General features: G+C 56.9%; 1 protein-coding gene across 1 annotated transcript in view; it reads right to left on the reverse strand.

Annotated features, from left to right (window-relative positions):
- SLC17A2 (solute carrier family 17 member 2) overlaps positions 1–10,749 on the reverse strand; it is a 15,764-nt gene extending 5,015 nt beyond the window's left edge. Inside the window, exons 1-5 of the mRNA XM_006162641.3 lie at positions 10,570–10,749; positions 6,566–6,675; positions 4,309–4,517; positions 1,852–2,085; positions 1,682–1,769 (exon numbers count right to left, since the gene is read on the reverse strand). Coding sequence (XP_006162703.1) covers positions 1,682–1,769; positions 1,852–2,085; positions 4,309–4,517; positions 6,566–6,593 — 559 coding nt within the window. The 5' untranslated portion in view covers positions 6,594–6,675; positions 10,570–10,749. The remainder of the gene's footprint in view (positions 1–1,681; positions 1,770–1,851; positions 2,086–4,308; positions 4,518–6,565; positions 6,676–10,569) is intronic.
- Positions 10,750–11,772: the final 1,023 nt, after the last annotated feature.

An 11,772-nucleotide genomic window follows, 5' to 3' on the forward strand; every position in this document is an offset into this window, starting at 1 on the left:
CGGCTGCCCGGCAGCGAGGGGCAGGCGCGGAACTCCTGGGTGACGAGTCTCTCCTGCTCGCAAAGGCCCCGGGAAGCCTGTGATGTGGGGAGGGTCAGGGAGCGGCGGGCGCACTGGCTTCCATGCTCCTCGACACCCAAGCCCTGCACCCGCCCACCGGCATTTTCTATCGTGCTGTTACCCTGCAACGGGAGGCCTGGAGAGGTTGGAGTGGGACGGAAATGACCAAGACACGGCCCTGCCTTCTGCCGAGTGTGGCCCGGCTGGAGAGAAAAACGGGAAGGAAGCGCATTGCCGCAGAGTGCAGTGAAGGCCCCGGGGTGCGCGTTTGCACAACCGTACAGAGACCACGGGAAACGCACTTTGCATTGCAGCACCACACACATCCACAGCACACAAGCACGCCCCGCCCACGCAGTGCCGTGACGTGACCCTCATCTTGACCACGTGCAGTGCACGCCGCTAGTCTCTGTTCTAGTCTGTTCATTCTCATTTTTTAAAACCCGACCCTGACTCACCAACTTGTTTTCATAACCCACGAATGGCTCCTATTCCGCAATTTGGGAACGGCTGTGCAGACTGAGTTGAATCCCACTACCGTGTGCTGCAGACCTGTACTGACTCAGACGCGGGGGTGCTCACGGGAGCCAGGCGGGATTTTAGATGGGATGCGGCAAGGGGAGGCGGGGGGAGAACATCCAGGGCAGAGCTGGCGGAGCGGAGGCCGGAGCGTGGAGGCCGTACTGGCAGAGGGATTGAGTGGCGAGCAGGCGGGTCCAGGCGGCAGGGCTCTCAGCTATCCAGGAGCTCGACAGCTCCCACACAGGGGAGCACGTGCCTCGTGCCTGCTGCAGAGACACGACCGGCCTCTGCCGGGAGGTAAGGTCGAGCGGAACATGCAGAGGAGAGACTGCTGGGAGCCGTGGGCGTGGAGGGGCGCCAGCTCCAATGCCCAAACTCCAAAGCAGGGCACTGCTGCTGCAGCAAACGTCCGCAGGTGTGGCCATGTGGGACCTGGGAGTGAGAAGTTCTCCTCCTCGAGTGTACGCTCCCAGGACTGTGCCTGGGGGCAGCCATGATAAGCTATGGACTCCTGTGTAGGGTCAGATGCCATGAAGAGGCCACCTGGCCTGTGAGCGATCTGCACTCCGGAGCTCAGAGGCCGGTCCTGGCACTGCTGGCTGCCTGTACTCGGCAACCGACCTCACCCTGAGCGCCTCGACTCCCCTCTCTGAACAGGGCGAGTCTCACGTGGCTCCCCAGGAGCACTGTGGGATCAGCTAGCACAGCATAGAGCTCAGGGCGTCGCAGTCTCGGGGCTCTGCTTTCCACCCTGCTTTCTCTGCACTGCTCGGAGCTCTGGTGGTCCCAAGTCCCACCTCAGTGAGTTTGCCACGGCGGTGTTCACACGGTTCACTTGCTCTTTCCCCATGTGTGCAATTCTTAGACTCTCAGCTCCGTACGCTGAGGCTTTCTACAGCCCTGGCTCACCATCTCTCTCCTTTGAGCCTCAGTGTCTTTACGGCACGGGTATCTTTTCTATTTATTATGTAACCGTCCAATACTTTTCATTTTTTTCAGGGGCATTTTCCCTCTCTCCTCCAGGCCATCTGACTCCGAGAAGGACAGGCAGACAGGACGGAGCAGGTTGCAATGCTGTGACCCGTGCGCGCAGCCTTACCTGAGCCTGCAATGCTGGTGAGCTTGCTCCGCTCCAGTGGGGGAGCCCATTTTGCCCAAATTGTAAATTGACCCGTCCATGCCATTCCCTGAAATGAAAATCATTAAGGCTTTTATCTTCTAGACTGTGAGAACCCGTGTCCCACTCAGAACGAGACAGCGTCTGGGTACCTGGGCCATGCCCTGGACTGTGCGGATCGCGATGACCAGGACCACTCCGAAGTCAGCAGCCAGTGGCGTGAAGAGAGTGAGGAGGGAGGAGATGAGCAGCCCAGCCCCCAGCATGTGTTTTGCTCCAAATATCCCCGCTAAGTACCCACTGGGGATCAGCGTCAGTAAGATCCCGTAGTTGATGGCACTGAAGATGAGACCCTGGGTCTCTGGGCTCCACTGATACACAGAGGCCTGGAAACAGCAGAAACAAAAGTCTTGCTTAGGACGTCATTTCATGAACGTTTACCTCACGGCCAGTTACTTGGCGTTGCCAAGGCCACGCTAGAAAATACTATTTCCGTTTTTCTCCATTTTTTCCTCATTTAAACATTCCACCTTTTCCAAACAGACACTAATCATTCCACTAATGTGCTTCTCTTTGGAGAGAAAAACAGGAAATGCAGAAAAGAGATAAAGAAAATGATTCCATGAATGAACCATAGGAAGGAGATGGGAAAAGCCGTCAGGAGCGATTGCACCCGGGGAAGCTTCCTCTGGCTATTTTGCCACTCGCCAAAGTTGTCAAGCCTACCGATTCTCATTTCAAAGGATGGGGAAAGCACAACTTAACCGAACTCTTACCCAAATCTGTCTCAGCTGGAACGAAAAGTTCGGGAGTGACGGTTTGCCCTGCTGAGCTAAGGTCCTGAACTCGCGCTATGAATGGAGCACAGCCTTCTGCTGTAACTCAGTGTACGATTGTCGGCAGCTGGTTAGGGAGGTGGCGCCTGCAGCAGAGCGGACAGGCACCCACTTGGAACAAGCAACACGAGCAGCGATTCCTGTTCCAGCTAAGGTCTGAGGATGAACGTGAGTGAAGTGCGGGCTTGGAGCAGAGAGAGCTGCCCGGGGGTTCTAGAAGGAAGCCCGATCGCCGCTCCCTGAAGGACGTCTACAGTCGGACAAAGCAGTAAGAGAAGCTTATTCGCAGCAGGGAGACGGCGAGTGGACTTGCATTTGAGATGGTACCAAAGGGTCAGGACTGCGGCTTAGGGCAGAAACTTGCCCTGGGCTGTGAATAGCAGTTATACAAACAGTGGGACCTTATTTTTTTTAAGGCTTTTGCTACAGGGCATGTGCGCTCACCAAAGAGAGGCGGTGAGAGAGGCAGGGAGAGGGGCAGTGAGAACTCACACCTGGGTGGTGGTCATGCCACAATCCCTTCTCCTCTAATCTTCTCCTGGGATTGCACGCACGCCCATGTGCCCAGCGTGAGTGTTAGTCTGGGACTCAAACCACAGTAGGCCATATGGGAGACCAGACCAGAGCCTTAACCACCATGCCACCTGCCGGCCCCAGGGACCGGATTTTGAGAAGTGCGGCGTGTGGAGAGAGATGGCATGTGTGGCTATGTCAAGGTGTCCGGGACTTCTGAGCACTTCGGGCTTCTGCGCGTGACGGGAGGGAGCCCCGAGTGCAGAGGTCGGTACAGGAGCTGGGCTCGCTGTGATAAACCATGAACTATGAATTACAGGGCTGACGTCAGAGACGGGCAGGACATAGCAGCTTAAAGGACTTTTTAATTTAAAAAATAAGAAGGGGCATATTCGTGATTCTCGTACACATGTTAACAAACATTTTGACAAAGATTTTATTTAACTCACTGACTCACGGGCGCTCAGTGAGAGGTTACGACTGGTTGGAAGGCGAGTTCGCAGATACACGAGAAGGGGGCAGTGCTGAAATAAATGTCAAGTGGAAGGACAGTGGGCGTCTTCCCCTGGGGAGGGAGGAGGGGAGTATTCCTTGCCGTGGCACGGACAAGCTTCCTCTGCAAAGCCACAGAAAAGTAACTCGCATTCCCAGTCATTTCACAGAACTGGCAGAGAACGCAGTTTCCAAACGGTGAAAGGTGCAGAGACCCCAGTAGGTCAGGTAACCCAGAAGGGCATGGACACCAACTAGTTAGCTTTTTTAGAGAGATTTTGCAATAGGGCGTATGAACTCGCTAGAGAGACAGAGAGACAGAAAGCGGGAAATCACCCCCTGGGGGGATGGCCACACGCAATCCCCTCTCCTCCAGTCTCTTCTCAGGATTTGAGGCATGCACACACACGCGCCTGGAGTGAGTTTTAAGCAGTCGGTCTGGGACTTTACCCACGGTCAACTACATGGGAGTCCAGCAAACCAGCTGCTGGCCCCACTCACCAACTAGCTTTTCTTCGCCACACCCAGATCTCTGGTGGTTCCCTTTTGTAATTTTCACATCCTATCCCTACGGCCCCCCCTCATTCTAATAGTTTCAGTGGATGATTATTGTTGCCACGGAGGTGAGCCGTGTCTCGAAGAAGAAGTAACCTCCTGCATTTTAGTTCGTCGTGGAAACTCCCACTTCCGCATACTGCGGAACGAAGACCCAAGCCTGCCTTCAGGTTGGGAGTGTCGTGTCAACGAAAGCCGCTCTCTCACACTCACCCTGGCCTCGCGTTCCCAGGTGGGCCAGCTGAGGTTGCTGAAGGTGTCGGCCAGGGGCGCGTCAGAGGCATTGGCCAGGCCGCGCGGCCGGGTGCTGTTCACCATGGTGACGATGGCGATGCTGAGGCTCACGCGCTGGGTGATCAAGGTGAAATTCGAGAAGTGCATGACGAGGGCCAGCCCATAGCGCAAGGAGCAGAACTCTGGGCCTGCAGTGCAGAGGTGTGCAGTGAGCCCCTGGCGGCGGCTTTCCGTTCTCCCACAGGGTGTCCGAAAGGCTCTGAGGGTGGCACCAGCCCCACTGTCCTTTCTTACAAAGTCATGAGGTGACCATTCTCTGTCCTGTTCTTGGTTGGCTTCAAGAAAGCGCATCTGGGGTCTTACAATTAAGTCAAGCAAATATTTACTTAACATAATGATTTATTCTGAGGAGCTGGTGGGTGGCATGGTGGTTGGGATGTTGGATTCCCACAGGGCCAAGCATGGTTCAAGTCCCGGACTTGAAAATCACTCTGGGCACAGTTGCCTGCATGCCCAAAGTGGTGGGAGGAGAATGTGATTGGGTGCATCCCTGCCTGGGGGTTATCTCTCACTTTCCCTCTCTCTGTCTCTCTCTGGTGAGTGCATGTGCTCTATGGGAAAAACCTGATAAAAAGAGGAAAGGAAAGCATTGATTCCGAACGCCTTCCTTCAGAGACGTGGGAGGCAGAAAAGAAGTAAATGAAGGCCCCAAGGACGGACCTCCGTGTCGCACTGCCCCAGCTGCAGCGAGCAGGGACGGCAGGGCCAGGGCCCGTCACGAAACCCATGTCTCCGGGCTGCAAGTCCGTGGTCCGTCCCGGCTAAGGCACGGCCGCTCCCACGGAGCTGGAGGTTTGCACATGCGGAGCTGCGTGTGTGCGAGGCCGTGCACGCTGCGGAGCCGTCTCTGTGGCCTCTGGAGTCGTACTGGGAAGGAGCACCTCATGGCTCAGAGTGACGTCCCCAGAAGGTTTTTTGTTGCTAGGCTCCGCCTTCACATATGTTAGGTTCTTTTAAAAAAATAACTATTATTTTATTTTTTTGGAGAGGTTTTTGCTATGGAGTATGTGTGCTCACCCGAAAGACAGAGACACAGACAGACAGACAGAAAATGAGAAATCACCCCCAGGGGAGATGGCCACATCACAATCCCTTCTCCTCCATTCTCCTCTCGGGATCTTGGATGTGCATGCACACGCGCCTGGCGTGAGTTTAAGACACCAGGTCCAGGACTTGAACCACTGTCAACTATATGGGAGTCCAGTGACATAGCCATTATGCTAACTGCTGGTCCCAAGAAACAACTGTTTTTCGTGTGTGTGTGTGTGTGTGTGTGTGTTTTGTTTTGTTTTGTTTTTAACTAAGTTTATACCTTAAAATGGTGCTGGAAGGCTGGCCAACGCATTTCAAAGGCAACGCATTTAAACCCTCTGTGAAGTAGAACAATGTCTAGTACGGAATGTCCCATGGCAATGAAAGGCGGTTTCTCGGTGTATTTGGAAAATGGAGACAGAAGAGAAAGAGAGGGAGCCTGTGAAGCCCACACAAAATCTACTGGGAGGGGCCGTCTCTGAGAGCCAGGTCAGGTAGGGGTGGGCTGTCTGCAGGAGGGCCGCCTCCGTGTCTGGGAGGTGTCTTGGTACGGACGTTACAGCAGGGGCACATCTGTATTTGGGATTTCCTCGCAATGACTTTTTCAAAACCCGTTCTGGGGGCTGGAGGGTGGTGCAGTGGTAAAACAGGACACCTGGCAGGTCCATCTGGGAGGCCTCCCTGGCTGGGACGCTCTCTCCCTCCCTCCCTCAAGGAGACAAACAAACAGAAGGACTTGGGCCAGCAGGTGGCATGAAGGCTAGGGTGGCTGGGTCCCACATGGTCAACTTCAAGTCCTGGACCCGGTCGGTGACTTGAAAATCACACCGGACATGTGTGGATGCCCAGGACCCCCAGAGGAGAATGCAGAAGGACTGTGGCATGGCTACTCCCCGGGGAGCTTTTTCGCTTTCCCTCTCTACCTTGGGGAGTGGGCGTCCCAACTGGACTAAATACCTCACTCCGCTCCACGGATCCCGGGACTCAGCGGCCACCGGGCTTACTGTCTGCTGGCTAGCCCTGCGGCTCCCCAAGGACAAGGCCGCCCAGGGACAGGGTGGAGCTGCGCCCACGCGGACTGGGACAGGGCCTCCCTGCCCTGGTCAGAGGGAGGAGGGAGCAGGGGCGCAGAGGGAGCAGGTACCTTTCCTGGGGGCGGGCTTCTCCTCCATGTGGCCTCTCTGGGAAAGGGCCCAGGCCCTGTGACTGAGACTCCGCCTGCCCCAGATCTCTTCGATGACGATGGTCTTTGATCTGTGGAGAGAACGTGACACGCAATTTAACGTCGTCGCTCCTCTCAGCCCCCATGAGGGTCGACCCACGCCGCCCGTGTGCTTCCTGCTTCTGCTGGCCCGAGAGTAGGAGGCGTGGGGCCCTGCTGTCCCCGACCACCCTCTCCTCATCTGGTGGCAACCACCAGGCTCCTCCTGAGCGGAGCCCTGGAGATCCAGTGAGCAATCGCAGGCACTCTGCCGAGCCCCGAGGCCGGGCGGCTGTAAGGAGCTGCAAGGCGCATCACAGGTCACGGGACAAGATGGTAAACCGGAGCTGGTGCTCGAGAGGAAGGTCCCAGAGCGCCTCCCTCCACCCTGCACGGCCACACAGGCCCAGGCGTCTCCTTGGGCGTGAAGGGTGGTGCTGTGAACGCTTCCTGGGCTCCACCGGTGAGCTGAGTTCGCTGCGCAGGCCGGACGTCCCTGGGCTGACCGGTCTCCCGTTACCTGGGAAGTCACACTGAGCGTGGGCTTTTGACTTCCGCTGCAAGTAAGGCCAGCTCCTCTGACAGGCAGAGACCCCGCGGCGTCGGGGGTACACGTTTGAGCTACAGACGCTCCTGTTCGGGCACATGCCCGCATCTCCCTTGAACAAGTCCCATCCTGAGAGTATCGCATTCTTCGCCAAACCCCAGCTTTCCCAGAGCTTCAGAAATGCACGCGTCGCCTTTACGCCCCGTCATTCAAACTTTGTACTCTTTCTGCGTGAAATATAAAAGACGTATCCACATCCTTAAAGGGGTCCATGGTCTGTGGTCTTAGAGCGGACCGTAAGGAAAGATGCGGATGAAGTTTCTCAGGACGATGTCTTCGCAGCATTCCAGACAGCCCATACTGGAGACAAGCGTGCTAACGACGAGGCCGGGGTGGGGGTCGAGGCTCTGACGGATTCCGGTGAAAGGACGCTGCGAACCTAGCAGTGGCCGGGGACGCAGGCGCTCCGTGTGCAGAGCAGGACGTTCCCTGCTCGTCCGCGAACTGAGAAGGAGCCGGTTCACAGGACAGCCAGCAGCGGTTGTTCCTGGGCTCCAGGACGGGGTGGCCACTTCATTCTTCATGAGTTTCCGTATTTACCAAATTTCTTTCTTTCTTTTTTTTTTCAAGAGAGATTTTTGTTTTAGGGCACGTGTGTTTGCTGGAGAGACAGAGACAAAGAGACAGAAAGCAATCCCTTCTCCTCCAGTCTCCTCGCAGGATTTTGGGCATGTGTGCACATGTGCCTGGCGTGAGTTTTTAGCTGCCAGGTCCAGGACTTGAGCCGCAGTTGACTACATGGAAGTCCAGCAACATAACCATTATGCCATCTGCGGTTCCGCCAAATGATTTGTTTAATACTTAGAAGAGACTCATTTTACACCCAGAAGAGGTTGAGTGTCTAGGTTATCTCAGGCCTTTCCAGCATGGCATGGAGTGTTTTCTGCCTGCCAGCACCTCTAGAATTCGGTAAATAATGTCACCCCATTTGAGTTTCGAAATTCTTTTTTTATGGCAGTGACCCTAATGGAGGCCCAGTGGCCAAGGGCCAAGTGTCCCACTGGCCAAGGTCAACACTGGGCCAGGTGCTGGCTGTGGCTGTGTGTGGGAAGCCCCAGTGTTGCCGAGATCTGGGTGGCAGCAGGGGGTCAGCTTACCGTCTACACTCCGATCCCAGCAGAATCCACCTGGGTGCAAACCCAGAGTTGGACTGGTTTTCTATTTGAGTTCTCTGGTTGTGTAAGCTACCTCGACTTCGCTTCTGCCCACGTGTTAGCTGTACACACACAGGAGTGAGGCCTCATTGCTACACAAAGCTCAACCACTCACTCTCGATGACTCTTACGACACTGAACTCCAGGCCGAAGGAGACCCAGAGATCTCTTCTCCCCGTTCTCTGGCTGCCTAACTGAAAAGCCTTCGATGGTTTTCACGAATTCAGGTGCTACTTTGAATTGTGTCTCTATGTCTAATTTCAGTCGTTAATTTTACTGTTTTCTTGGTACAAGACAAACAGAAATTAGACCACCTTCCATTCTAAACCTAGGCCTTTCTGTGACACAGTCCTGGGAACTCCTTCTGAAATGATCACAGGGGTGCCAGGCTATGGGGTCTGCATGCCGACATGACAGAGCCTTCATGGCCACCCTCGGGGCATGCTGACATGACAGAGCCCTCACTGCCACCCTCGGGACGTGCTGACATGACAGAGCCTCCCTGCCACCCTCCGGCGTGCCGACATGACAGAGCCCTCAGGGCCACCCTCGGGCGTGCAGTCACTCAGGCGTGATGCTTCACAAAAACGGTGTCCTACTGTCCCAGTTCGAGCAGACACAGGAAGAGCAGAGTGGGCTGAAGGAAAGCCCCGCTTAGGCAATAACGTGACGAACAGCGGGTCGCGTCTGAACTTGAACCAGCGCTGTAGACAGCCCTGCTGTGCGGGAGCCGCGGCCCGGCCTGGGCGCCCTCTCCAGGTGACAGTCCCCTCTCTCCGAGTCCCTCACTTCCAGCCTGTCTTGCATCAGCTCTGCAGCCGGTCCCGAGTTTACTCAGAGCAAACGTTACACGTAGGTCAAGGGGCATGAGCGTCCAGCTCCGCGGGACGCAGGGACCCAGCTGGCCGTGCCCTCCCACTGAGGAGCCCGGCAGGTTTCTGAGCCTGGGGCTGTGATCACGCTGGAGGAGAGGGGCCCTCGGCCTTGGCGGGACTGCTCGCTGGGCAGCCCAATTGGACACGCCGTGTGTTCGGGATGCCGCGATGTGTTCTGTCTGTTTTCTATGCTGAGGGGGGCCTGCCTTCCCGACAGCCCAGTAGATGGGAGATCTTATACCCTGGACAAGTGTCACCGAGGTGGCAAGGACAGGGACGAGCAGTCACACGTCTGGCACTTTGGCCTTCGGATCTGTGAGTGCAGACTCACAGAAAAGAAAATGCACTTCTAAGCAAGAGTTTCTGACGGGTGGCTCAATCGGCTTTAAACCCCTTTTCAAAGAGTGTTCTCCGGCCTAGAATCCCAGAGGGCGTGGGGAGGGCTGGGCCCTGACTCGAGCTCAGAGAGCCCGGGAGAAGCAGCCCCTGGAGTGGGTAGGCTGAGCCCCGTCCCCACTGCCCCCTTCCGAGGGCTCGTTGCTCTGAGCAAGCTGGCTCTATGTCCCTGTGTCACTCTGTGACTTCGTGTGTGGATTTAATGAAGCAAAAAGAAGCTGCAGTGCCCCAGAGGGAGGCGATTCCGGAAGGCAGGACTCAGCACAGCCCAGGTGTAATGCGGAGGCCACCCGGGGGACCCCCCAGCCCGGCAGCGCCCTCGGAGGGCTTCCGCCCAGCCAGAGCTCGGGCTCCGGGCCAGGGGAGCAGGATGCTGGCTGTGCAGGTCTCTCCCTCCCTGGCTCCTGCCGCGGCGCTGACAGGACCAGCCATGCCTCTCGGGGCCTTGCCGTGGCCACATGGCGAGGGCTGCAGACCAGTGACCACTGCAGGTCCACACTCTGTGTCGGTCCCACTCCCAAGGTGGTCGCGCTCTCCTTTTCTGGAGAGGCGTTTTGAACACGCATGCCATCCTAAAAGGACTCGCAGTCGGCTCCAAACCTGGATGGGTGCCGACCCGACACTTCAGTCCACACTGAAGCCAGTCCAAGCCCAGGGTGACCCCACCAGTACCCACGGTCCTTGGAGAAGTGCCATCTGCCAAGGGGTCCCCGCCACCTCTGGCCCCTGGAGCCTTGCTCTGGGCTCCTGGTTGAATCCGTCACCTTTTCTGGAACGTCTTTGCTTTGTGATCAGGCGCCTTCCCACATGGAGAACACCCCTGACGCTTTCCTTCACCCTGGAACCGCCCCTCCCTCTCCTGAGTCCCTGACAGCCCACAGCCATCGGCCTACCCAAGGGAAGGCCAGCACTTACCTTCACCATGAACCCCGCATTGGGGCCCTCGGCTATAAAGCTAGCTTGCACAAAGAGGTGGTTTTCATTCTTTCGTCCCTTTCAAATAAGTCCCCGGGGCTTGACAGGGGTAAATAGGAGCCACGTGGCAGCTGGGACGCCCGCTCTGGCCCACGCTCTCAGAGTGGCAGCTGCGGTTTGTCTTTGCTGCTTAATCTTTAACTTCATTTTCAAGTTTTCCCTGATAAAGTGAGTACCTCAAAAGATGTCCCCGTGTTTTTCTGCTTTGAACTGTGCATACAAGCATTCAGTCAACAAGGCCTTGTCCTGGAAGGGAAACGGCGGGATGTGGAAGGGAGGGCAGGGCTCCGGGACGGAGTGCGAGCTGCACCAAGCCACTTCGTGGGCGAGTGCTCTGAGCCCTCGAACAGCTCGAGCTGGCCTCCGCAGCAAAGCAAGGGCGGCCACACCCACTCGCGGTGTCACCGGGCAGGTGCAATGACACGCATGCTGGCCGGCCAGGCCCCCGGACACCTGCTGCTACTTCCAGGAGGTCGGTCCGGCCGGGTGGGCTTTGCTCAGCGACTCGCGGACTGCGGCCAGCTAGTACTTGCCCCCCTGCTCTTTTCCGGGTCGGTCCAGCCCCGCTTCTCCACGGCTCCTGACTCCTGGGTCTGTGTCCTACCTGCATCTTCCGACCTGACACTCAACCCTTGCACCATGAGTGGGCTGCCCCCCCAGCCTTACCAACTTCAGGCCTTGAAGGAGACCCCGAAGGAGCCTCCCGGAGTTGCCCTCACAGGCCACCGCCCTTGTCTGTCACCGCCACAGCTTGGTGGCTGAAAGCATGGCAATCCTACAGTTCTGGAGGCCAGCAGTCCCAGTGGGGATGAGCCCTCAAGGCTCTGGGGGAAGGCCCTGCCCGGGGTGTCATGGTCAGCTGCTGAAAGCCGTGGGGAGGACAGGTGGGAGCCCGCCGGCCTTGCTTGCCCCTGCGGGCCTGGCCCCTCCAAATGCTGCTGAGGCACAGCCCAGGCCAGCAGAGGGCTGGCTCCCAGCCTGGTGGGAGGGACTGCTGAGAGTGGTCCTTGCGAGGAGAGGCTGACGGGAGCGCGCAAGGCCACAGGCAGCCTCGGGGTGCGTGCTTCGGGCTTGCTCTCTCTCTTTTCTTTCTTTCTTTCTTTCTTTCTTTCTTTCTTTCTTTCTTTCTTTCTTTCTTTCTTT

This window comes from Tupaia chinensis, unplaced genomic scaffold, assembly GCF_000334495.1.
Source record: "Tupaia chinensis unplaced genomic scaffold, TupChi_1.0 Scaffold140356_1, whole genome shotgun sequence".
Taxonomy (NCBI): domain Eukaryota; kingdom Metazoa; phylum Chordata; class Mammalia; order Scandentia; family Tupaiidae; genus Tupaia; species Tupaia belangeri.